The sequence below is a fragment of the Papio anubis genome, chromosome 4 (assembly GCF_008728515.1).
Source record: "Papio anubis isolate 15944 chromosome 4, Panubis1.0, whole genome shotgun sequence".
Taxonomy (NCBI): domain Eukaryota; kingdom Metazoa; phylum Chordata; class Mammalia; order Primates; family Cercopithecidae; genus Papio; species Papio anubis.
This window is the reverse complement of record NC_044979.1, coordinates 166,156,346-166,179,773: the sequence shown is the minus strand read 5'-3', so window position 1 is coordinate 166,179,773 and position 23,428 is coordinate 166,156,346. Positions and strand designations below refer to the sequence as shown.

Below are 23,428 nucleotides of genomic sequence, written 5' to 3'. Positions count from 1 at the left end.
TTTTTTCTTGTTGTTTTCTAAAATCTGTTTGTAACTTCTAACAATTTAATTATACTGCATCTTAGTGTAAACCTCGTTAAGTTTAAACTACTTGTGGTTTTTGTTTTTCCTGAATCTGGAAGTCAGTTTACTTCTCCAGATTTGGGAATTTTTCAGACATTATTTCTCTAAATAAGCTTTCTGTTCTTTTCTGTCTATCATTTCCTTTTTAAGACTCCCATATTGTGCATATTGATTCACTTTATTGTTTTCTATAAATTCCATAGGCTCGTTCTACTCTTTTTTTGTTCTTTATTTCTCTTCTGCTGGGATAATTTAATGACTTGTCTTTGAGTTTCTTGATGCTTTATTCTACTTGTTCAAGTCTGTTGCTGAAATTCTCTATTGTGTTTTTTACTTAATTCATCATATTCTCCAGCTCTAGAAGTTCTGTTTGGTTCTTTTTTGATTATTTATATTGATGTGTTGAACTTCTCAGTTTATTCATGTATTGTTTTCCTGATTTATTTGAGTTGTCTATTTGTGTTCTCTTAGAGCTTGTCAAGCTTCTTTAAAACAATTATTTTGTTTTATTAGGCAATTTGTAGATCTCTGTGTCTTTGGAGTCAGTTACTGGACATTTTTGTCTTCCTTTTATGATGTCATGTTTCCTTGATTTATTTGTGTTCTGTTTCTTGGATTGGCGAGTACTCATTTGAAGAAGAAGTCACTTGTTTCAAAATGTATGGGTTAGCTTCTATACAAAAAACCTTTATCTGTAGGTGGGCATAATGGCTGTGGCTTAATAGGGTGCATAGTGGGTCCATGGACTTGCAGAGGCATCTGTTCTGGAGGTAGGCAGGTGTGCTAACTCTATGGCACTGACTTACCATTTAATAAGAGCATATAGATAGACATGGAATAATAATTATGAATGTCTGTCTATAAAAATATATATGCATTATACATGCATATGCTGCTTAGCTTAGCTTAGCTACTGAGAAATCCTAGGAATAGCAGCCCCCCAGTAGCAATGCATCTACAGCCCAGATCTTAATATTTAAACACTCCTCTTCATTAAAAGTAACTAAATCTCTTTGAATTGTTGATTGATACTAGTTATATGAGCAGAAAAGCTAAATGATAATATTGGACTATATCGTTGTTCCAAAAGAAGTTCTAAGCAATTACGAGAACATACAGGAGGTGTCAAAAATGACACAGGAGCAAGCATGAAAAATTTCCTACTGGCCAAATCTTCCATCATTTGAGCATTAAATAAAACACTTACAGTATTTTATTGAATTATCTTATGACTCATTTAATGAATATAAATCCATGAGTATTTATAGACATAGACACATTTAGGATAACCACATGGGAAGAGAAAGAAGCCTTTTCTTATAGTGAACAGCCAATTACTGAAGGTAGAGGGGACAATAGATTTATACAAATCACCATTTGGCAACCATCATAATAATAATCAGTTCAGTCAAGAAACATTAATAGGTGTTAAAACTTGTTGGTGAAAGCTTGATGAGAAGTAAGGTATTTATATAGTTTCAAAATAATTCCTTGTAAAATATTTATTAATCATAAAGCAGCAGAGTGTCTTTACAGTGAATAAAGGTAGAAGCCAGCACTATAGTCAAATAATTAAAGTTAACATCTTTTAGAAATCAAACAAATCAAAATCATATACTGTTTGATGATATGTAATGGGCAGAACACAGCCATCATTGCTGTGATATTCCTGCCCCAAATATAAAACCTAAAGCTAGTTATTAGTAAGCAGAAGACAAACCCAAATCAAGAAATACTCTTAAAAATAGCTGATCTGTGATCCTCAAAGGTATCAGGGTGGTGAAAATCAAAGAAAGACTGAGGAACTATCCTAGATTAAAGAAAACAAATGAGACACAATTAACTAAATGTAGCCTGTGATCCTAAAGTATGTACTTCTAGTGTGAATGATATTATTAAGACAGTCTGAGAAACTAGAATGTGGTCTGATGAGTTGGTGGTAGTAACCTATTTCTATTCCTGTTTTGATGGTTGTCTTGTGGTTACAGAGAAGGATGTCCACATTTGTAGGAGATACACACTTAAAAGTGTTCCAGGGTGGTGGGGCATCATGGCTGCAAATTAATCAAATTGTTTAGGGAATAAAATATCTTTTTGAATTTTTTCCAACTTTTCTGTAAGTTTTATTTTATTTTAAAACAAATAGGAAAGTACAAAAAAGTCAGTATTATTGAACAAAATAACAGGATAGAAAAGAATATGTAAAAGTCTATATCAACAGATGCAGAAAAAGTGTTTATTGGCCGGGCACGGTGGCTCACGCCTGTAATCCTAGCACTTTGGGAGGCCGAGGCGGGTGGATCACGAGGTCAGGAGATCGAGACCATCATGGCTAACACGGTGAAACCCCGTCTCTACTAAAAATACAAAAAATTAGCTGGGTGCGGTGGCGGGCACCTGTAGTCCCAGCTACATGGGAGGCTGAGGCAGGAGAATGGCATGAACCCAGGAGGCGGAGCTTGCAGTGAGCTGAGACTGCGCCACTGCATTCTAGCCTGGGCAACAGAGCTAGACTCCGTCTCAAAAAAAAAAAAAAAAGAAGTGTTTATTAAAACCCTAAGTACAATTTAAAATAACAACTCTTAGTAAGCTATAAATATATTACATTCTTGTTCCAATAAAGTATACTTACAAACTACTGGCAGCAAATATTCATAATGATGAAATATTTTGAATTGTTCTTCTTGAGATGACAAATAAAATGAAAATAACTGAGAAAACAATCTCTCTCCAGTGTTGTTCTGAAGATAGAGTCTAATCAACCAGGCAAGAAAAAGAAGTATAAGGTATCATTTGTGCACATGAAGAAATAAAATTATTATTATTTGAAGATAAAAATGTAAAATAGTCTATAAATAAGCTGTTTAAATTAATAAGTGACTTTATCAAAGTTTGTGTAACAGTAAACATTTTCTTCACTCTCACATGTTTATGGGCTGTCTGTGATTTGGGTGAACAAGGCTGAGTTTGGCAAAAGTGGTGGGTTTGATCCTAGATGTGACTTTAATTATTTTCATTCTTGGAAGTGCAGAGCTTTTGTAATACATAGGGTGATGTCTTTAAACAGTTTTGAAAAAGTATGTTTTATTTTCTTTTCAAAAAATGGCTTCTGTCACACTTACCTGCTGAACTCCAATTATATGTATGTTTACTATTCATGAGGCCTGACATCTTTAAACTGTCTTCAATATTTTACATTCCATTTCTTTATCTTTGCTTCAGTCGCACAGTTTTTATCAACCTAAGTTAAAGCTTAGATTTTCTGTAACTAAATCTATTGAGTTTTTAATCACATTACTAACTAGAATTTAAATTTGATTACTTGGTGATTTTTTTCTATTTTGTTATTTATTTATTTAAAGACAGGGTCTCACTCTGTCGGTCACACAGGCTCCTGAGTTCAAGAGATCCTTCTGCCTCACCTCCTGAATAGCCAGGACTACAGCCACATGCCACCATGCCTGGCTAATTTTCTAAATTTCTTGTAGAGATGAGGTCTCACTATGTTGCCAAGGCTGGTCTTGAACTCCTGACCTCAAGCAATCCTGCCTCCACCTGTAGAGGATATTCCTTTGTGTCTTTTAGTTAAGGGTACTTCTTCTTGACAGGTCCTGAACTCGTGACTATTTCCTCCTCATCACCTTGATATGGACTTGTGTCTTCTTTTCAAATGTTTCTTACTGTCTTAGGAAACTGAACCTTGCAACTTCAAAATCTGGAAAATATCTCAAGGAGAAACTTGGCTGTCTGTTAAGCTAAGTATTCTCTCAGTACATTGTTTTTTGAGACGGAGTCTCGCTCTGTAGCCCAGGCTGGAGTGCAGTGGTGCGATCTCGGTTCACTGCAAGCTCCGCCTCCCCGGTTCACGCCATTCTCCTGCCTCAGCCTCCTGAGTAGCTGGGACTACAGGCACCCACCACCATGCCCGGCTAGTTTTTTTGTGTTTTTAGTAGAGACGGGGTTTCACTGTGTTATCTAGGATGGTCTCGATCTCCTGACCTCATGATCCACCCGCCTCGGCCTCCCAAAGTGCTGGGATTACAGGCATAAGCCACCGCTCCCGGCAAAATTTGGTATAATTTAAAGCACTATTTGGCTGCCATGTTGATAAGCCAGAATGTCATTATTAGTGCTGACATGTTCAATATGATAATGCCTCCTCATTCTTTATATATATACTCTTGTACACATATATATGAAAATATGAATATTTAGAATGTTTCTCTCTCTACACACACATATATTAAAAGCATGCTTTGATATTATAAGATTCTACATTGACATTTGTAATCCATCCTTAAAATGTTATCACATTTTTTTCATCATTAAATGTGTTGATGTATATATATAAATATATAAATTGAGAAACATTTCACTGAGGTAGAGCCCTAGTTGATATATTCCAATCACTGGTGTTGCAAAAGACACAAGCCGTACAAATATGTAGAATTTTAAATTCTCTGATGTGAAATACAACTATTGTTGGAGAAAGTAGCCATTTTTTAGATTGACAGCATAAGCCAACAGAAATGATACAAGAGATTAAAGGAGATGTGTATATATATTCCTATGTTACATGAGCAGTGTTAGAAAAGAGCTGCCTTTCTCTCTCTCTCTTTCCCTCCCCCTCCTGCCAACAGCCACACACAGGTGACTAATTGCACACAAATACAAACATAGGTGCCAAACTAATGGTGATAATTTAGTAGAACTGCAGCAAATTTAATCAAATTTTACATGGTGTTATAAAGATAATACAATAACAAGAGAAAAACTTTTCTATAAACTATCACACAATCCAATTGGTAATGCTGAATAAAAATGTCCATGTTGAATTTCATTGATTTTTCTAGGACAGTTTAATGTATAGTTGGTATTTTTGAAAACATTTAAAAATTTCTCCTGTGAAGACACTTGGAGATAGTGCCAGTAAAAGAGATGGTTATGCCAATAAGCTAAGCAGCCCCGGATTCCTTAGTAGAAGCTATAGGACCAGCATCTTCTACAGCACAGTGAGGGGCAGCAGCTGTAATCATGGCCACCATAACCACAACAGTAGCCACGGCCATAACCACAGCCCAGGCCACTGTAGCCATAGCCCAGGCCACAGTAGCAGTTACCGCAGTAGCACATTATATTAGGAATGTAGTGTTCAGTTGAGGACCAGGAAGTAGGTATCTTTTGTGTGGATGTCCCCATCTGCCAAGTTCCTTTTTCTATGCCCTTGGTGGGTGGAGAAAATCACATGCGGTGCAGTGTGACAGATCTTATTCATTCACTTCAGACAACATCATGATTCCCTTAATTATTGGCAAAACAAGGCCCTCATAACTGAGATAATTTGGTTCCTATGTCAGAATTCCATGATCAATTTATGGACCTTTAAAATGAAACTTTTATTCTATTTTCAAGGTTCTGAATCACTCTGTAGCCTGTTGAATACATGTGATTTGATGACATGGTGTGATGCAAATAATGAAAATCGGTATCCCATTTGTTTTGTTCTGTTTTATTTCCATTCCTCATAGGAGTAAGTTTTTGTTTGCTTTTTTCACTTATGTATGTGCCTTTTCCTTTTATATGTATTACTTCAATCTTTCCTCAAAATAAATGAGCATTTTACGGACAGAAACTGTGTACACTCCATGTTTCCTTTTGTCATCCCTTATGAATGTGCCAGAGAGGTAACTGTAAAACACACCATGGTTAAGTGGGTGCTCCATCCTCAACTCTGTGTCTTCTTTTCTGGGGGTCATGTTTGTGCTCACAGATGCCCTGGCTACAGCAGTGACATGTCTCTTAAAAGTATATGGGTAGCATCAGAGGGACCAAAAAGTGACACATTCCTTTTTTGTTTCCTCAGAGTTTAGCTGTTACCTGAAGTATTGGTGGAAATAGAAGTCCTACAGTCATGGAAAGACTTTTGTGGTGTTGTTGTTTGGTTTAAAATAGTTAATGAAATTCACTAAATTATAATTCATGTACAACAGATTAGACCTATTTTCAGAGTACAGGTCAATAAGTTTGACAGTCAAAGAGAGAGATCAATATAAATTATGTATCATCACTCCAAATATAGCTATTGGGAGCTTTCATAAGAGGGAAGAAATTTCTCCTCTGATTTTATAGTTGCCGAACTCAGGTTTCCTCTGATCCCCCAAATACTGCCAGTTATACACTAAACATTTTGAGACAGTGAACACTGAACATAATTATCACTGAACATCGAAACTAGTGACGGGTGCATAGGTACGATGAAAAATCTTGCTTTTCCCCCATGCTTCCAATTAAGATCACTTGAGACTTCAGAGAGAAATTCATATAGCTTTGCCAGCCTCTTTCACTCATCTGATTGTTACTTATTTGTTACGAACCATGTACCAATCATTTTAAGACAATATGTTATGTGACATCCAGTATTGTTCTTGTGTCTCCTCTTGTCACTTGCTTTCTCATCTATAGCATGAGATGCTATAAATGGCAAAAAGACATTGGAGAAGTTTTTCTTTTGAAATTTGGAAATAAATCAGCATTTTTCTTCATCAGGTCACATATATATCTAGTGTTATATGTATTGCATATTTCTTCAAATAATTAAGCTAGATGTTCAGGTAGCCAAATAATGCTTAGCACCTATGTTGAGCACTCAGGATTTCACGAATAGTATTGAGTTTTTAAATCCAATGATGGCTAAACCACTATTGGGAAAAACATTGTAATTTATTAAAAATCAAATAGAAAAATTTTGAAGCATCTTTTGCCTAAGTAATATCTTATTGCATAAGATTCTGTTGTCTCATTGCCATTTCCCAATGTATGGGGATTCTTAAGGACAAGTGGAATAAATAGACACATTTGCTGTTTGAGGATTTCAAAATAAAAATAAAGGAGCTGTCAGATGTGAAGAACAGTGGAATAAGAGGGAGACAGTGACTCAGTGCATTCAACACCGTCCTGGTGAGCTGGTGAACAACAGATCCTTTCCAGAGAATTTTAACATCAAATATCAGGCAGTCAGCAGTCACTCAACAGGGGATTCTATCTATACTCTACAGGTCAGCCAGATGACATGAGGTGTGAAGAGCGAATTACCTCTCTTCTGAGGCACAGTGCTAAGTAATTCAACCAAATCTTAGGGTGTTGAGAAATAGACAAACCCAGGGGTTGTTATATATAGTGATAGGAAAAAGACTATTTTGCTGGGCAAAAATGTCATTAAAAATGTTCTTACATGAATGTAATTGGAAGTCTGACCAAATGTAGCACTGGCTGCTGAATCACATAAAAACTGGATTACACATGACCTTAGGTGAAAGGAACTGATGTCCAGATCCTTAAATTTTCAGAGCCATTAAAACTGCAGGAGATATCAAAATCTCTCTATTCTTCTCTCTCTCTGTCTCTCACTGCTTCACTCTGATAAATGCATACACACACGCACACGAACAGAAAAAGCAAAAATAATAGAAATTAATATAATAAAATTTACAGGAGCATTGTAAATTTATTTTCATACTGCTGTGAAGATACTACCAGAGACTGGGTAATTTATAAAGGAAGTTTAATTGACTCATAGCTCCGCATGGCTGGGGAAGCCTCAGGAAACTTACAATCATGGCATAAGGCAGAGGAGAAGGGAATTCCTTCTTTACAAGGTGGCAAGAAAGAGAGATCGAGACAGTGTGAAGGAGTAACTGTCAAACACTTATAAAACCATGAGATTTTGTGAGAACTCACTCACTAACATGAGAATAACATGGGGGAAAAACTGCTCCCATAATCTAATCACCTCCCATTGGGTCCCTCCCTTGATACATGGGGATTATGGGATTACAGTTCAAGATGAGATTTGGGTGGAGACAAAGAGCCAAATCATATCAAGCATACATTTTAACATAAACTTTATTTTCTCATATGAAATACATGAAAAGAACATATAGGCCGGGCACAGTGGCTCACACCTGTAATCCCAGCACTTTGGGAGGCCGAGGCCGGCAGATCACCTGAGGTCAGGAGTTTAAGACCAGCCGAACCAACATGGTAAAACCCCATTTCTACTGAAAATACAAACAAATTAGCCAGGCGTGATGGTGGCAGGCGCCTGTAATCTCAGCTACTCAGGAGGATGAGGCAGGAGAATTGTTTGAATCCAGGAGGCAGAGGTTGCAGTGAGCCTAGATCGTGCCACTGCACTCCAGCCTGGGCGACAAGACAAGAGAGACACTCTGTCTTAAAAAAAAAAAAAAAAAAAGGAAAAGAAAAGAATATATATGAAGAGGAATAATGTCAATCCAAAATAAAGAGTATAACTTTTCTGTAAGTTGTAAGACATCCCATTGATTTCAGTTAATCAAAATACAGCATGCTGAATTTGAATTACATTTTTTTTAGTAGTTAGGGATGAAATTAGTATTTCCAATGTGGGTATGGAGGAGGAGTCAGGAAGCACAAAAGGAAGAGTCCAGCAAGGTGAGTTGCTCAAGGGAAACCCTGACAGAGTCTGTACGGCCAGAATATCACACTGCTAGAACCAGCCCAGAACCAGGGACAAGGCATCAGAGAGTTGCCATTTCAGCTCATGGTGTCCGAAATGGAAAGTTCAGGACAGAGAAGGGACTCTGTTTCTTCGGACTGAACGTCACCAATCACGCAGTTCAGGGACTTTTCAATCTTCTGTTGTTGGTTGTGCAAGCCATGAATAGTGCTAACTTTATAATTCAGAATAATCACTCGAAATATTAGCAGCTAACTTACATTTGAATTTAAGTATCCTTGTAGGTAATGTATTAATGTATTTTTTACTTGTGTTAACAAGTAATTGCAACTTATTCTTTTTAAGGGTATTTTAGTGTAGCCCAATCTTATCGTATTGTGTTAGCCCAAAAAAGTTATCTTTTTCCACCAAAAAGTTACTATTATCTACATAACATAGAACTTGTTGATGGAAAAGTTGTAAGAGTTGGTTGATGGAAAAGAGCTGCGCAAGACCGAATTCTCCATGTCTCCTGTAAGCAGATTCCGTAAGGTAGTGCCTTTATATACAACGTCGTCATTTGGACAATGAGACTCTGGACATGGAAATAGGTATATGTGTGCACAGTTTCCATTTATCTTATGCTCCCAATTGAGTTAACGTAATTCATTAAAATAACATAGTTTTTTTATGTTCCATCATCTAAGCAAATGACATTTCATCGTTTAAGTGATATTTATTGAGGGCCTACTATGTGCCAGTCACTTTTAAGACAATGGAATATATTACTTCTATTATTGTGATAACGTGTCCCAATAGGATGTTTTCTCATTGATAGCATCATGTGCTATAAGATGTAGCAATGTTGCAAATTTTCACTTGAAAATATTGAAGTATCCCAAAAGAGGTATATTCAATTGATTTATTTTAATTGAATATATCCAAAGTTGGCATGATGAACAGATACCTCTGAAATATTTACATCAGGACAATAGGGCTCTAAATACCCATAACGAATGAAAGTATAACACATGGTTGGAATCTGCCAATAAAGTAGTTATTTCATCTGAGGTATTTGAGTCAACAAACACTGAGATAATAGGTTCATAAACAAAAGATAAATTGCACACAATATAGTAAATTCACTCAGACCTATTCAAACGCTGACACTAAAACCAAGAAGAGTGGGAATAAAACACAAGGTATTTTTATAGAGAAACAGAAATATGCATGAAGTTGGACTAGTCTAAACATCGTTGTCATCTTGGGATGCTCCGAAGATGGTGTTCTTTCTTTTTCTCATATTTTCTTCTTTCCTATTCCATTTGCCAACACACCAAAATGCAAACACTCACATAAGTAATAAATAATTAAAATGCAACAAATCAATATATTTTCAATGAGATGTTTATTAAAAGAAATTTTTATATCTTCTCACATAAGTTGATCAAAAATCAACAATTTAATGACAGTACAATAGCAAAACAGAGCTTTTTAAAAAATCTGTGAAACATGTCAAATGATTTCAATAACTCTAGATGAGGCTTGCAGAATCTGACCTATTTTTTCTTCCAGATACTTAAGGATGCTGTTGACATTTTATAATAGAAAAATGAATTACTCATATGAAGAATTATAAAGAGAAATTTAGAAAGTCCATGTGGAAGAGACCACTAGGTTGAGTTGCCAGATATTTTTCAGTAGAAGCCACAGGACCTGTATCTTCCATAGCAAGATGGGCGGCAGCAGCCATATCCATAGCCGCCATAGCCACAGCCACAGCCATAGCCACAGCCCAGGCCTCCATAGCCATGGCCATAACCACAGCCACAGTCATAGCTACAGCCCAGGCCTCCATAGCCATAACCCAGACTGCCATAGTAGCTGACATAGTAGCACATGGTTTCAGGAGTGGAGGATTTGGTTGAGGAGCAAGGAATCAGTTTCTTTAGTTTGAATATCCCTATATGCCCAGGTCAGTCCTTTTATATACACCCTCAGTGGTGGGTGGGACCCATCACAGGACCTGTAGATTGCATATTTTCTATTAATTTGTATTAGTATACTTCCTGAATATTTGTTTTATTAAACAACGTGAGGCCTTTATAAACAAGATGACTTTGCTATTGTGTCAGCCTTCTCATGATCAAATCATATGCCTTTAATGTATTTTTCTTATTTTAAAGCCCTTACTCACACTTTGTTTAGCTTAAAATATTTGACAACTTTGTGTCAAATTTAATCATTGAGTGGGTTGTAAAAGATTGATTTTTAAAATTCTATCATTACTTGTACATACATTATGTGGGAATCTTCTCCAAAGAAAAATAACTTCCATTAACTATAGAGTTTATTTCGCAGAGTCAGCTAAGTTTTTTCTTGTTCATTATTTACTTTCATAAGTAAATTTTATTCAGACGTAAAAGTATATAGAATTGTAATTTGAAGCTTTATAAACACATCCCTGGATTTTAATAACCATCAATATTCTGTCATCAGTTCCTTCTCTCCCTGTACATTTTTTATAGTTACTGTTAGTTCTGCTGAATATTTTAAAACAAATCCCAGGCAAGACAACATTTTTCTTATAGGTACTTCAGTGTACATCTCTATCACAACAGAAGTCTAAAAAAATATACAGAGACAGCCACAATACCATTATCACACCAATGACATTACAAAATTATTTGGCATCCTCTAATAGTTAATTCGTGATCAGTTTTCCTTGATTGCTTCCCAAACGTATTTTCATAGTCATTTTTTTTTTTACATTAAGACACACATTCGTTACATTTAGGCATGTCTTTAATTCTTTTTAGAGATGTGATGGTTCTTTTTTATTCCTTTTTAATGCATTTTATTGTTTTGAGGAAACTTTATTATTGTCCTGTAGAATTCTTGCATTTTAGATGTGGCTGATTTCTTTCTTGTTTTCCCTTTTCATATCTTCCTCTATCCCTCATACCATCGGCAGGTAGATGACAAAGGTTGATGTGATTCTGGGTATTTTTACTATTTGTTGACAAGAGTGATATTTTATAGTTGCTCTGTGTACATTTTATTACATCATATTAGGACGTACGTGGTGTCTGGGTGGCCCATTGCTTCACATTTAGTAATGCTGGGATTGCGAATTGGGTTCATTTTACAATCTCCCTCATAAACTTTTTAGCTGCAGTTTTTTACTTTCAGTAATAGTTACCTAGACCCATTAATTGCCAGAAGTTCAAAATGCTGATTTTACAATTCTATCATTACTTCTACATATAGAAGATAGAAACCTATAAAGAGGAAAAACATTCTCATCAATAAGTTTATTCAGGAGAGGAAAATAGTTGATTTTTTTTCATTTATCAATTTCCAGAATGAGTGTATAATTTAGCAGTTGTGAAAATAATATGCTTAAGCATTCTTATGCACTCATAGACTTTTTTCTTTTTTTTTTTTTTTAGACAGAGTCTCTCTCGCGCCCAGGCTGGAGTGCATGGACTGCAGTGATGCGATGGGGGCTCACTGCAACCTCCACCTCCCATGTTCAAGTGTTCTCATGCCTCAGCCTCCCAAGTGGCTGGGATTACAGATGTGTGCCACCACACCCAGCTAATTTTTGTATTTTTAGTACAGACGGGGTTTCACCATGTTGGCTCGGCTGGTCTTGAACTCCTGACCTCGGGTGATCTGCCTGCCTTGGCCTCCCAAAGTGCTGGGATTACAGGCGTTACCTACCACTCCCAGCCTCATAGACGTTTTAATAACATCACCCTAAATATTTAAGTGCACAGTGCATTATCGTAAACTGTAGTCACTACGTCGTATCTAAGAAATCATTACCAAGTCTGATATCAGCAATCTTTACCCCTGTGTTTTCTTCTAATAGTTTTACAGTTTGAGGCTTTTTATTTAAGTCTTTAATTCATGTCAGGTTGAGTTTTTTGTTGGATGTCTGATAAGGGTCCAATTTCATTCTTTTGCATGTGAATATCCAGTTTCCCCAGCATCATTTGTTGAAGAGACTACACTTTCCCTAGTGTGTATAATGATTATCTTTGCCAAGATCAAATAACTGCATATATGTGAGTTTATTTCTGGGCTCTCTGTACTGCTCCATTGGTCGATAAGTCTGTTTTTATGACAATAGCATAGTGTTTTAATTAACTGACATGTATCCATCAATTGTAGTTATTTCTCTTTTTGATGTCAAGTTGTCCTATCATGGGCTAGTAGAAACCTTTTTAATTCGGTCTAAGTATTTTTTGACAAGATTTTAGTAGTATCTTCTATAAATTATTTGATGCTTATATGAGAAGATTTTCCAGACTTATCTTTTATCTTTCCTGTACTTGATTACGAAAAGGTCTTTTTTTTTTTCTTTAAAGAATCACTGATATTTGGAGAAGACTCCCTGGACACTATTACTTATACACTGTTTCAGTGAAAAGAGCCAAAAAACTCTCTGTTTTTTAAAAACAGATAAAAAATAATGAGTTCAAACTAAAAATTTCAATTCAAATAAAAATTATAGAGCATTGATTTAAGCTTTTTGGTTTTTTAAATGGACAAACGTTTTTTAAAGCTTCTATTTACATCAAGTTTGCTAACTTCCCTTTGATCAAAACAAGTCACATATATCACTGAGTCCGTAGTAGAGGAATAAATTGGCTGTCCCACCTAAGTTGGGAGGACTGAGAATGGGGCCGTCAATTTAATTGTGTATGTATGTGCAACGTCACTGCGGTATATTTAACATTATAAATTATGAATATAATTACCAATATAATATGTAAGATGATTTATTAATAATATATATTGACGGCAAAAGTGGATACTTATGGAAGCTAGGTCTCCTTGAACATACTATCACAACTTCACTGTGTAAGTATAATATATCTTATTCAGAACTATTTCCTTTGTATTTAGACAATAGATGATGGCATACGTGATTGTGTGCAAGGAAATAAACTTGAAAGTCAGGGATCTCACTGAAGGGCTCTGTGTTCTTCCAACTCCAGACGTAATTGTTAATCAGAAATTGCAGCAACCATAGCCTAAAATGGCTTCGGAAACAGGATCTCACCAGTAAGGAGGAAGGTGTGGGTCTACCTAGCAGCAAAGAAACAGTCCAACTCCAGTGCTGGCTGAGAGTGAGGAATATGTAAAATGGTGAGATAGTCCTTCACTGCTCATAGAATCACATGCTTGATAAATTACCCTTGCATTAACCCTCACTCTTACAGGAAAAAGAAAAAAACCCAGATACTGTTTTGCCAGTACTCACTGTTGTCTGTCTGTTTGAATTCACTTCCAAAAGATCTGAAACCTCTCGGTTCTTGCTCCTGCCATGATTAATTTGTGTACTTTCTGTACTCAGAATTGTTCCTTATGAGTCTTCATCTTTTCATTGTGTGTGTGTGTGTTTTTGAGACAGAGTCTTGCTCTGTCACCCAGGTTGGAGTGCAGTGGTGTGATCTTGGCTCACTGCATCCTCTGCCTCCCTGGTTGAAGCAATTCTCCAGCCTCAACCTCCCATTCATTGTGTCTTTTTAAGATCCAGAGAGCCTTGGCTCTCATAGTTCCTTCTGAACTTCTTTCATCTCGTCGCACTAGCCTACGGCCTGTTTTGGCTGGTATTCTCAGATCTGCTCCTTGGGTCCTCCACTTGAAGTGGTATATGTGTGGAAGGACTTTCTAACCCTACCTTGACTGGAATCTAGGACCCTCCTTTGGCCTCACAGTTATTCTACCAGTTCTGAAGAAAGGGATTTCCCTCATGGTCCTGATCCATGGCAAAGTAGCCAAAAGTTCCAGGGGATGGGTCTTAGTCCTACTCGGCCGTCACCTGCCTGTGGGAGTCAGAAGTACCTTACGAAGACAGAAAACAGTGTCCCACTCGTGAAAACTCTAGGCTGTATTAGAAAACTATAATGCGTGGTGTATTTCAGATGAATAAATTTAACATTTGAGATGTTCCTTACTAGCACCATCCAAACGCAGGTGGTGGAAGCAGGGATATTCATGGAGAAAGTGATGAATACAATGGTGTATATGCAGATAGAGAATAGAGTGATAGTTACCATAGGCTTGGAAGGAGAATGGGAGACAGCAGGGAGGATAAACAAGGGGTTGGTTAATGGGTACAAACATATAGTTACATAGAAAGAATAATGTATAGTATTTGATAGCACAATAGGGCGATCATAGGAAACAGCAACTTATTGTATACTTCAAAGTAATGAGAAGAGTGAAATTGAAATATTACTAACACAAACTATAAATGTTTAAGGTGAGAGATATCTCAATTACCCTGATGTGATCATTACACCTTGTATGCTTGAATCAAAATAACACATGTATCCCATAAATATGTACAACTATTATCTATCCGTAAAAATTAAAAATTTTATAAATCCTAGTGGGATCATATTTAGGCAGCTTAGCACCCTTCCATACTCTCTCAGGAACTTGATTACTCAGAACAAGAATTGTGTTTACTCTTAGTCAGTAAGAGTAGCTTTAAGAGATTTGAGAGATATGAGAGACCAAAGCTATATCATTGCTGTGGTGAAAACAGATGATATTCATGGCTTTTCATGGATGGAAGGTTTTGCAGCATCTTCTGAACATTTCCTTATGAATCACTAGCCTTGGAAAGAGAGAAGTCCACCTATTGAAAATTATGCTTTCTGACTGGGCGCAGTGGCTCACACCTGTAATTCCAACACTTTGGGAGGCTAAGGCTGGCAGATCACCTGAAGTCAGGAGTTTGAGACCAGTCTAGCCAACACAGAGAAGCCCTGTCTCTACTAAAAATACAAAAAATTAGCCAGATATGGTGGTGCATGCCTGTAATCTCAGCTACTCGGGAGGCTGAGGGAGGAGAATCGCTTGAGCCCAGGAGCGGAGGTTGCAGTGAGCCAATATCATGCCACTAAACTCCAGCCTGGGTGAAAGAAAGAGTCTCTATCTTAAAAGGAAAAAAAAAAAATATGCTTTCCCCTGGTTCCTGCAATTTCTTGATTTGAAGCCTAGCAAAGAATGCATGATATCATAGGGTCTTCTCTCGTCTTTGCTTCTCCTACACTTCCAATGACTATGAAGTATTATTTTCTGCTTGCAATATGTCGAATTCATTTAGTTTTTCTGATTAAACTGTTGTTTATTGCAGATATACACACACACACACACACACACACACACACCATATTTTTCAATGTAGGTATGTTTATAAGTAATGTGTACATAAACAAATGCTTTTTTATTCAGTGTTAGTTATATGTTTGTTGTACCTAACGATTTTTTAATCAAAGTAGACATAAAAATAAATTTGTTATTTTTTGTTTTCTCCTTATTCTTAGTCATAGGTTTCTCAGAGCACATTATTTTACCATGCTGCTGAACCATATGTCTCTCAAACTACTCTGCCCATCTAACAAATTATATAAAGAGATTAATGATATTCTGTCATGTTGTAGGTTACTTACTAAAATAATGTAAATTCTTCATTCTTCCTTGTATCTAGGCACCTTGCCATGTGATTTAACAGCTTCTCCTAACAAGGACTGCAGCCTGTTTCCACTGCTTAAATCCCTGCTGGTCTTGAGATTTGTTTTGGCCAATAAAATACATTGGAAGTGCCAGGCTTCTAGAATAGACCTCGGGAGATCTTAAGCTTTTCTCCTCACTATTTTGGAATCCTTCCACAGATTCCATGAGAACAACTCTTGCTAAACCTCCTAGAGAATAACAGACCACATGATAGGAAACAGACACCTAAGCCTCTAGCCAGGAAAACCTCAAACATATGAGGGATTCTCCTAGCTTAGAGCACTGGCTACTTAATCTGTGGCTAACAGGAGAGATATGAGTGGAGTCGTCCATGAACAGAAAACTTCCCAGCTGACAAGTAGACTCATGACAAGCAGTAGAGTTGACATAAGTTTATTGTTTGTGCTGATATTCAGCAAGTCATGATAATCTTCTTTGAGCTTGACCTTCTTCATCTCTTCCCTGCTACATCAACCCCTTCCACCTTTTTTTCCCTTAAGAGATTATCCTCATTTTTACATGATTAATTATTTACTACTAAAAGGCAAAAGATATCATGTGGCTTCATGAGACTATCAACAGAAAGCCAATACTTAAAATTGGATATTACCAGATTCACTGGACTTTTCCTTCCAATAAAACTTCCTTTAAAACTCTCCTTCCATTAAAACTATCCTTCCAATAGTTTTAATGTTCCTTTTTCTGACTACTTTTAAAACACCAAATATTTTCTTCATGGTTTCAAATTTATCTTCTGAAACTATTACCAGAAACTGGAAATGATGAGATTTCATTTTATTTACAAAATTGTATTTTCATGAAACCTACTGAAGCAATTCTTTAAAGGCAAATTGTACAGAAACATGTGAGCAATTGGATGAAAAACCACACATTAAAAGTAATTTGTTTTATTTTGTTAGGCAGTCTTAAGTGTACAATCCACTTTTTTCATCAGAAACATCAGAAGGTTTGGTATAGAGTATTTGTTTTCCACGTATTCATGGCCCTAGTAACATAAGGTGAAGGACGATGGGGTACAAACTCCTCCTCACTTTCCACTTCTAGTGAATTTATCTTTCCCTCTGAGCTTACCCTTGGAAAGATTTGAATAGTACCATTTGGACAGGATAAAATAATTTGGGCACTGGGGCTCTAGAACGAGATAAATGTGTGAACATCTGTAATCCCAGCACTTTGGGAGGCCGAGGCGGGCGGATCACAAGGTCAGGAGATCGAGACCACAGTGAAACCCTGTCTCTACTAAAAATACAAAAAATTAGCCGGGCGCGGTGGCGGGCGCCTGTAGTCCCAGCTACTCAGGAGGCTGAGGCAGGAGAATGGCGTGAACCCAGGAGGCGGAGCTTGCAGTGAGCCGAGATCGCGCCACTGCACTCCAGCCTGGGAGACAGCGTGAGACTCCGTCTCAAAAAAAAAAATGTGTGAACATCTTAATAGTCATGTTTTCGCATGTGTTTTTAATTTTAAAAGTATGGAAATCATATAAAACCTTAACAAAAGTTTATAAACATTATCAATTAATTAATTTATTTTTCATTCATTTATTAAAAAACAAAACAAAACAAAACAAAACCTAAAATCCTTACTGTGGCTGGGGACTGTCCTCAGTACTGAACCATGTGAATTCTGTCAATGGTATTGTGCCCTGACTAGTGTTTAATTTCTCTCTTATAAGATAGCCTAGGATATGTGTAGAATGCCATTTGAGAAAATTGCTTTATCCCAGAAGGAAAGATAGATTAAAATAATTTATAAGCTGAGAAAAAGGGGCATGATTTCTAATACTTTAGGGCAAATCACAAATGTCCTTAATACCATAACCTTGTTTAAGAAATTCATATAAATTTGCGACTTTGAAAGAGTTGCTTGGGCACACATATTGTTTTTAAAGAATAATGTCTGCAACATGAGACATATTGGTATTTCAGAGTTGCTGTACCTCTATCAATCATTTGAGCAAAAGCTTTTGATTTCAAATAAAGGTCACAATAATATATAATGTTAAATCAAAAGGAATCCTAAAGGGAATGATGTAGAATTAATATAACTCTGATATTTTTCTTTAAGTAGAGTCTGAGGGAAAGCTGTATTCAATATAAAAGTAAGTTTGTATGTATATCTTCAAAATAGAAATTGGAAACATAAAACTCAAAACCACTGTTCCCAGAAAGCAGTCATCTAATTTTGTATGGTTGATGTGCTGATATGGTAAACGGTGATACTTTCCAGAGATTCTCAAAGACAAAAATGATGTTCAGACCCACTTTGTGTGTGATGATTAGATATGGGATGTGGCTTAAATATATATGCTAGGAAATAGAAGAGGATCATTTAGAATAATGTGAAATGAAAATTCCAAATACAGCCACAGTCCTAAATATTCAAATGTGGTGTACAAGAAAGCAGCCAAAGACCAAGGTACATAGAATACAGTGATTAGAAATAGGGGTGCTATTGTGGGGGTCTATTCATTAGGTAAAAACTTAGCATATAGGCTAATATTTTATGATCAGATAGGCAAGGCTGCAGTAATTGCAGGTTCATCAAAAGCAAGTTTCATTTAGAAATAACTAATTTTAAGCCTTTGAATTTTTAGTTTCTCAGCATGTAAGCAATATTTTTGTCACAATAATACTCTGTCTCTCACACACACATGTGCATGTAACAGATCTAACAAAGTAGTGTTTAAAAAGCAATATTGTAAATGCAGGAGATTTTATTGAAAACTAACACAAAAGTTTTTCTCACCTGAAGGATGTTGAACTAAAATATATGTGGAGCAATAATTGTAATATAGTATGAAGAGAAAACATTTCTTTTATAAAGTAAGTTATTCCAGATTATTATGTTCAATTTAGATGATGGATGTAGAATCTCTTCCCAAAGTAGCCTAAGATGAGATAATCAGCATTTTAAAAAGAGAACAACACAGAATATGGAGTCGGGTAACACAGGGAAAGGAGTCCTGGGGTTTCTCTAGAAGCTTCTTAGTAGAATCCATAGCTTGGCCGGGCGCGGTGGCTCATGCCAGCACTTTGGGAAGCTGAGGCAGGCAGATCACGAGGTCAGAAGTTCAAGACCAGCTTGGCCAACATGGTGAAACCTCGTCTCTACTAAAAATACAAAAAAATTAGCTGGGCATGGTGGCACGTTCCTGTAATCCCAGCTACTCGGGAGGCTGAGGCAAGAGAATCACTTGAACCCAGGAGGTGGAGGTTGCAGTGAGCTGAGATCGTGCCAATGCACTCAAGCCTGGGTGACAGAGCTAGACTCCATCTTAAAAAAAAAAAAAAAAGAAGAAGAAGAAAAGAAACATTGATATATATTTGTTTCTCTAACCAGGTGTTATGTTAACAGAGTGATCGTTCCACAGAGAATGGATAGTCTATGGCAGAACTTTTTGCTTTTCTCTGTCACAGTATGTCAAATTTATTTGCACCAACCTGGGGTTCCTCTTTCAACAGTACAAATAAGGGTCTGGAGAATCCTCCAACCATTCTCTCACTTGGTTCCTGATGTAATTTGAATATTTGTCCCTGTCAAAATCTCATGTTGAATTATAATCCCCAGTGCTTGAGCTGAGGACTCATGGGAAATATTTGGATCATGAGGGCTGATGCGTCATGACTTGGTGCTGTCTTCATGATAGTGAGTTCTTGCAGAGTCTGGTCATTTAAAAGTGTGCAGCACCTTCCCCTCATTCTCTCTCTCACTTGCTTCCATTCTTGTCACATGATGTGCCTGCTCCCTCTTTGCCTTCCACCATGACTGGAAGCTTCCTGAGGCCTCTCTAGAAGTTGATGCTGCTATGCTTCCTATACCCTGTATAGCCTGCAGAACCATAAACCAATTAAACCTCTTTTCTTATAAATTACACAGCCTCAGGTATTTATTTATAGCAATTCAAAAATGCCCTAACACAGAAAATTGGTACTGAGGAGTGGGGCATTGCTATAAAGATACCTGAAAATGTGGACGCATCTTTGAAACTGGATAAGAGGTAGGGGGTGGAAGAATTTGAAGAGCTCAGAAGAAAGGAAGATAAGACAAGGTTTGGAACTTCTTAGAGAATCATTAAATGGCTGTGACCAAAATTCTGATAGTGATATGAACAGTGAAGGCCAGGCTGATGAGATCTCAGATGGATATGAGGAAATTATTGGAAACTAGAGCAAAGGTCACACATGTTATGCCTTAGCAAAGAACTTGGCTGCATTCTGTTCATGCCCTAGGGATCTGTGGAAGTTTTCACTTGAGACTAGTGATAGTATGATAGCGAGTGCTCATGAGAGCTGGTCATTTGAAAGTATCTGGCACCTCTCTGCTCTGCATTCGCTCCTGCTTTTGACACATGATGTGCCTGCTCCCCTTTCACCTTTTGCCAAGATTGGAAGCTTCCTGAGGCACCCCCCAGAAACAGATGACACCGTGCTTCCTGTACAGCCTGCAGAACCATGAGATGATGAAACCCCTTTTCTTATAAGTTATGCAGTCTTAGATATTTCTTTGTAGCAATGCAAAAATTGCCTAACACAGTTCCTAATGTCTACAGTTTTCCTGGTGATCTGGTGTGTTGGGAAAGCTGGTCACTTGCGTGCAGTCTTTTGATTCCCACTTAACCCTGTAAAAATGGGTCTGAGCCGATATCGCACCACTGCACCCCAGCCTGGGAAACAGAGACTCCAACTAAAAAAACAACAACAACAACAAAAAAAAACCTATGTAATTAGCGCCAGATTTATAATCTTGTATGGGGATATATTCCCTGTTTCAAGCTCAGTGTGTGCCTAAGGTAGTAAGTCAGTGGCTCTCAGGCAAGACATGCTCTAGCTTTCAGTATCTCAGGCTCCATGGGTGATGAGGAGGGGTCCTTTTACCATGGCTCCAGAGGGGTGTGCATAGTCTCATTGTCTTGTGTGGCAACCTGGGGACCCGCTAGCTATGAGGGATGGGCACATGCTGTTGGAGCTGATCTCACCTTGTCTCTTCTGATGTGAGTAAAAGCGTTGCTCCATCCTGTGCTTGATGCTGTTGTGGTTCCCTTGGCAACTCTGATACCAAGATGCGGTGGGTAGTAGTGTTTGGACTTTATTGCTAGTACTGGCATTGTGATGAGCTTTGCTGTCCTCGAGGTAGTGGGAACCCTCCCCTGGTATTGAAAACCTGGCACAGTGTTGTACACACCATAGAGTGAGGTATTTGCATAAAGCAGTTGAAAATGGACACAAGGAACACATAATTACAGAGTTTTGAATTCTGTTCAGAAGGCAACTGGATGAAGCAGGTGCCTAATGCAGAGAGCGAACACTTCTCTCTTTTTTCCTTTTTTTTCCAGACACAGTCTCACTCTGTTGCCCAGGTTGGAGTGCAGTGGCACAATGTTGGCTCACTGCAACCTCCGCCTCTCAGATTCAAGCAATTCTCCTGCCTTAGCCTCCCAGAGTACGTGGGATTACAGGTGTGGACCACCACGCCCTGCTAAGTTTTGTATTTTTAGTAGAGATGGGGTTGCACCATGTTGGCCAGGCTGGTCTCCAACTCCTGAGCTCAGGTGATCTGCCTGACTCAGCCTCCGAAAGTGCTGGGATTACAGGCATCAGCCACTACTCCCAGCCCATAGAACATCTCTCTAATGAAAGAGCTTAGATTCTGTCTAAGAAGAAGCTATGAGTCAGATTAGGCTTTACAATGAACAGCATTTGAAGTACTTCTCACTGACAGGCTGGATAGCAGATGTAGGAAGCAAAAGAGGTGGATTTGAAAAAAGCGAATAGAAGGGGACGCAGTGATGTGTCTAGTTGACTGAAGCATAGCTACACAATGATATTCACATGGAATTGCTTGAAGGATAGCATAGCTAAATATGGCTGAAGTAATACATATATACATCATGTATTAAGCAGTTATTGTATTCCATTTGGAAGAAATGGTTTTGATCTGCTTAACAGAATGGTCAAACAGGGATGCACATAATTTGTGCATATAATTCACAGTCATAATATAGATGAGTGAGACACTGGGAATGTCCATATTTCCTCTTATGCAAAAGCTATGCTCTATCCTGAGTACTCCACACAGAGCATAAAGACAGCCAATATTCTCTGAGCAAAATAACGTTACTTGTATCTCAAGACTCATGATAGTTCATTCCTACTTCCACATTCTGCCATAAAAAATAAGAAATTCTAGCAAGACATGAAATTTTCAGCATGATTCATTGTCGTTACTTTATTCAAAATATTTATTAGGTGGCAACTATTCTAGCTGCAGGGCTATGATCCTTTGTCAATGAGAGTGTGTGGAATAATGTGTTTTTTATTATTCATCACTTGATAATGTGTCAGTTAGGCAAGAGACTTTGAGAAAAATCCACTGTATCAGATAAAACACTGGAGGAGGATATTTTTAATCAGTTGTTGATGTGGTAAAATAGGGCTTCTTAAAATGTGGGAGAAAATACATTTCCCACATCATGCCATTTAAAGTTTTAATGAATACTTTTCTTTGAACTATCTGAAGTGCTTGCATCACGTGTGTTGATATTTAAGAATATTGTGTAACTCATACATAGGATGTTGAGAAACATTGCTCGTCACTGATGTTTTATGAATTGGAGATTCCTATTCCTTATTATGTTGGCTTGGAGAAGAAAGCTAGAATAATTAAGGCCAGGTGCTGTGGCTCATGCCTGTAATCCCAGCACTTTGGGAGGCCAAGGTAGGAGGATCACCTGAGGTCAGGAGTTCAAGACTAGCCTGGCCAACATGGTGAAACCCAGTCTCTACTAAAAATACAAAAAATTAGCCGGCTACTTGGGAGGCTGAGGCAGGAGGATCGCTTGAACCTAGGAGGTGAAGATTGCAGTGAGCCGACATCTCACCACTACACTCCAGCCTGGACAGCAAGGGCGAAACTCTGTCTCGGGGGGGAAAAAAAAAAAAAAAGCTAGAATAATTCAGAAAAGCAGTTTTGTTTTCTTTAAATTAGAAATTGGATGAACAAGGTTAATCTATCCCAATGTAAGTGAAAGGCAGACCTGAGATACATGTTGTCCTCTTTTGCTATAGAACTGACAGGAGCAGCAAGAAGTGTGGAAAGCAGAATGGACAATTTCTATCCACCTGAAGGCACAGATCTGAATGATACAACTTAGCTGTGGGATTTTAGAAAGATAGCCCTAGCATATGCTAACAGGAAATGGGACTATTATTGTGTGAAATGACATTTAGCTTGCTTATGTATAGTAATAATGCTGCCTGTAGGTACATTTAAAAGTAGCTTTTATACCCATGTTATTATAATGGACTGATGGTTATATTCTTATCTCTTTTG

The 23,428-nt window shown here is 37.5% G+C and overlaps 1 protein-coding gene across 1 annotated transcript; it reads right to left on the bottom strand.

Moving 5' to 3' along the window:
* Positions 1-8,304: 8,304 nt before the first annotated feature.
* Positions 8,305-10,747, bottom strand: LOC116274435 (keratin-associated protein 20-2). The gene has a single exon (XM_031664948.1). The coding sequence runs from the start codon at positions 10,435-10,437 to the stop codon at positions 10,234-10,236; it is 204 nt and encodes a 67-aa protein (XP_031520808.1). The 5' UTR covers positions 10,438-10,747; the 3' UTR covers positions 8,305-10,233.
* Positions 10,748-23,428: the final 12,681 nt, after the last annotated feature.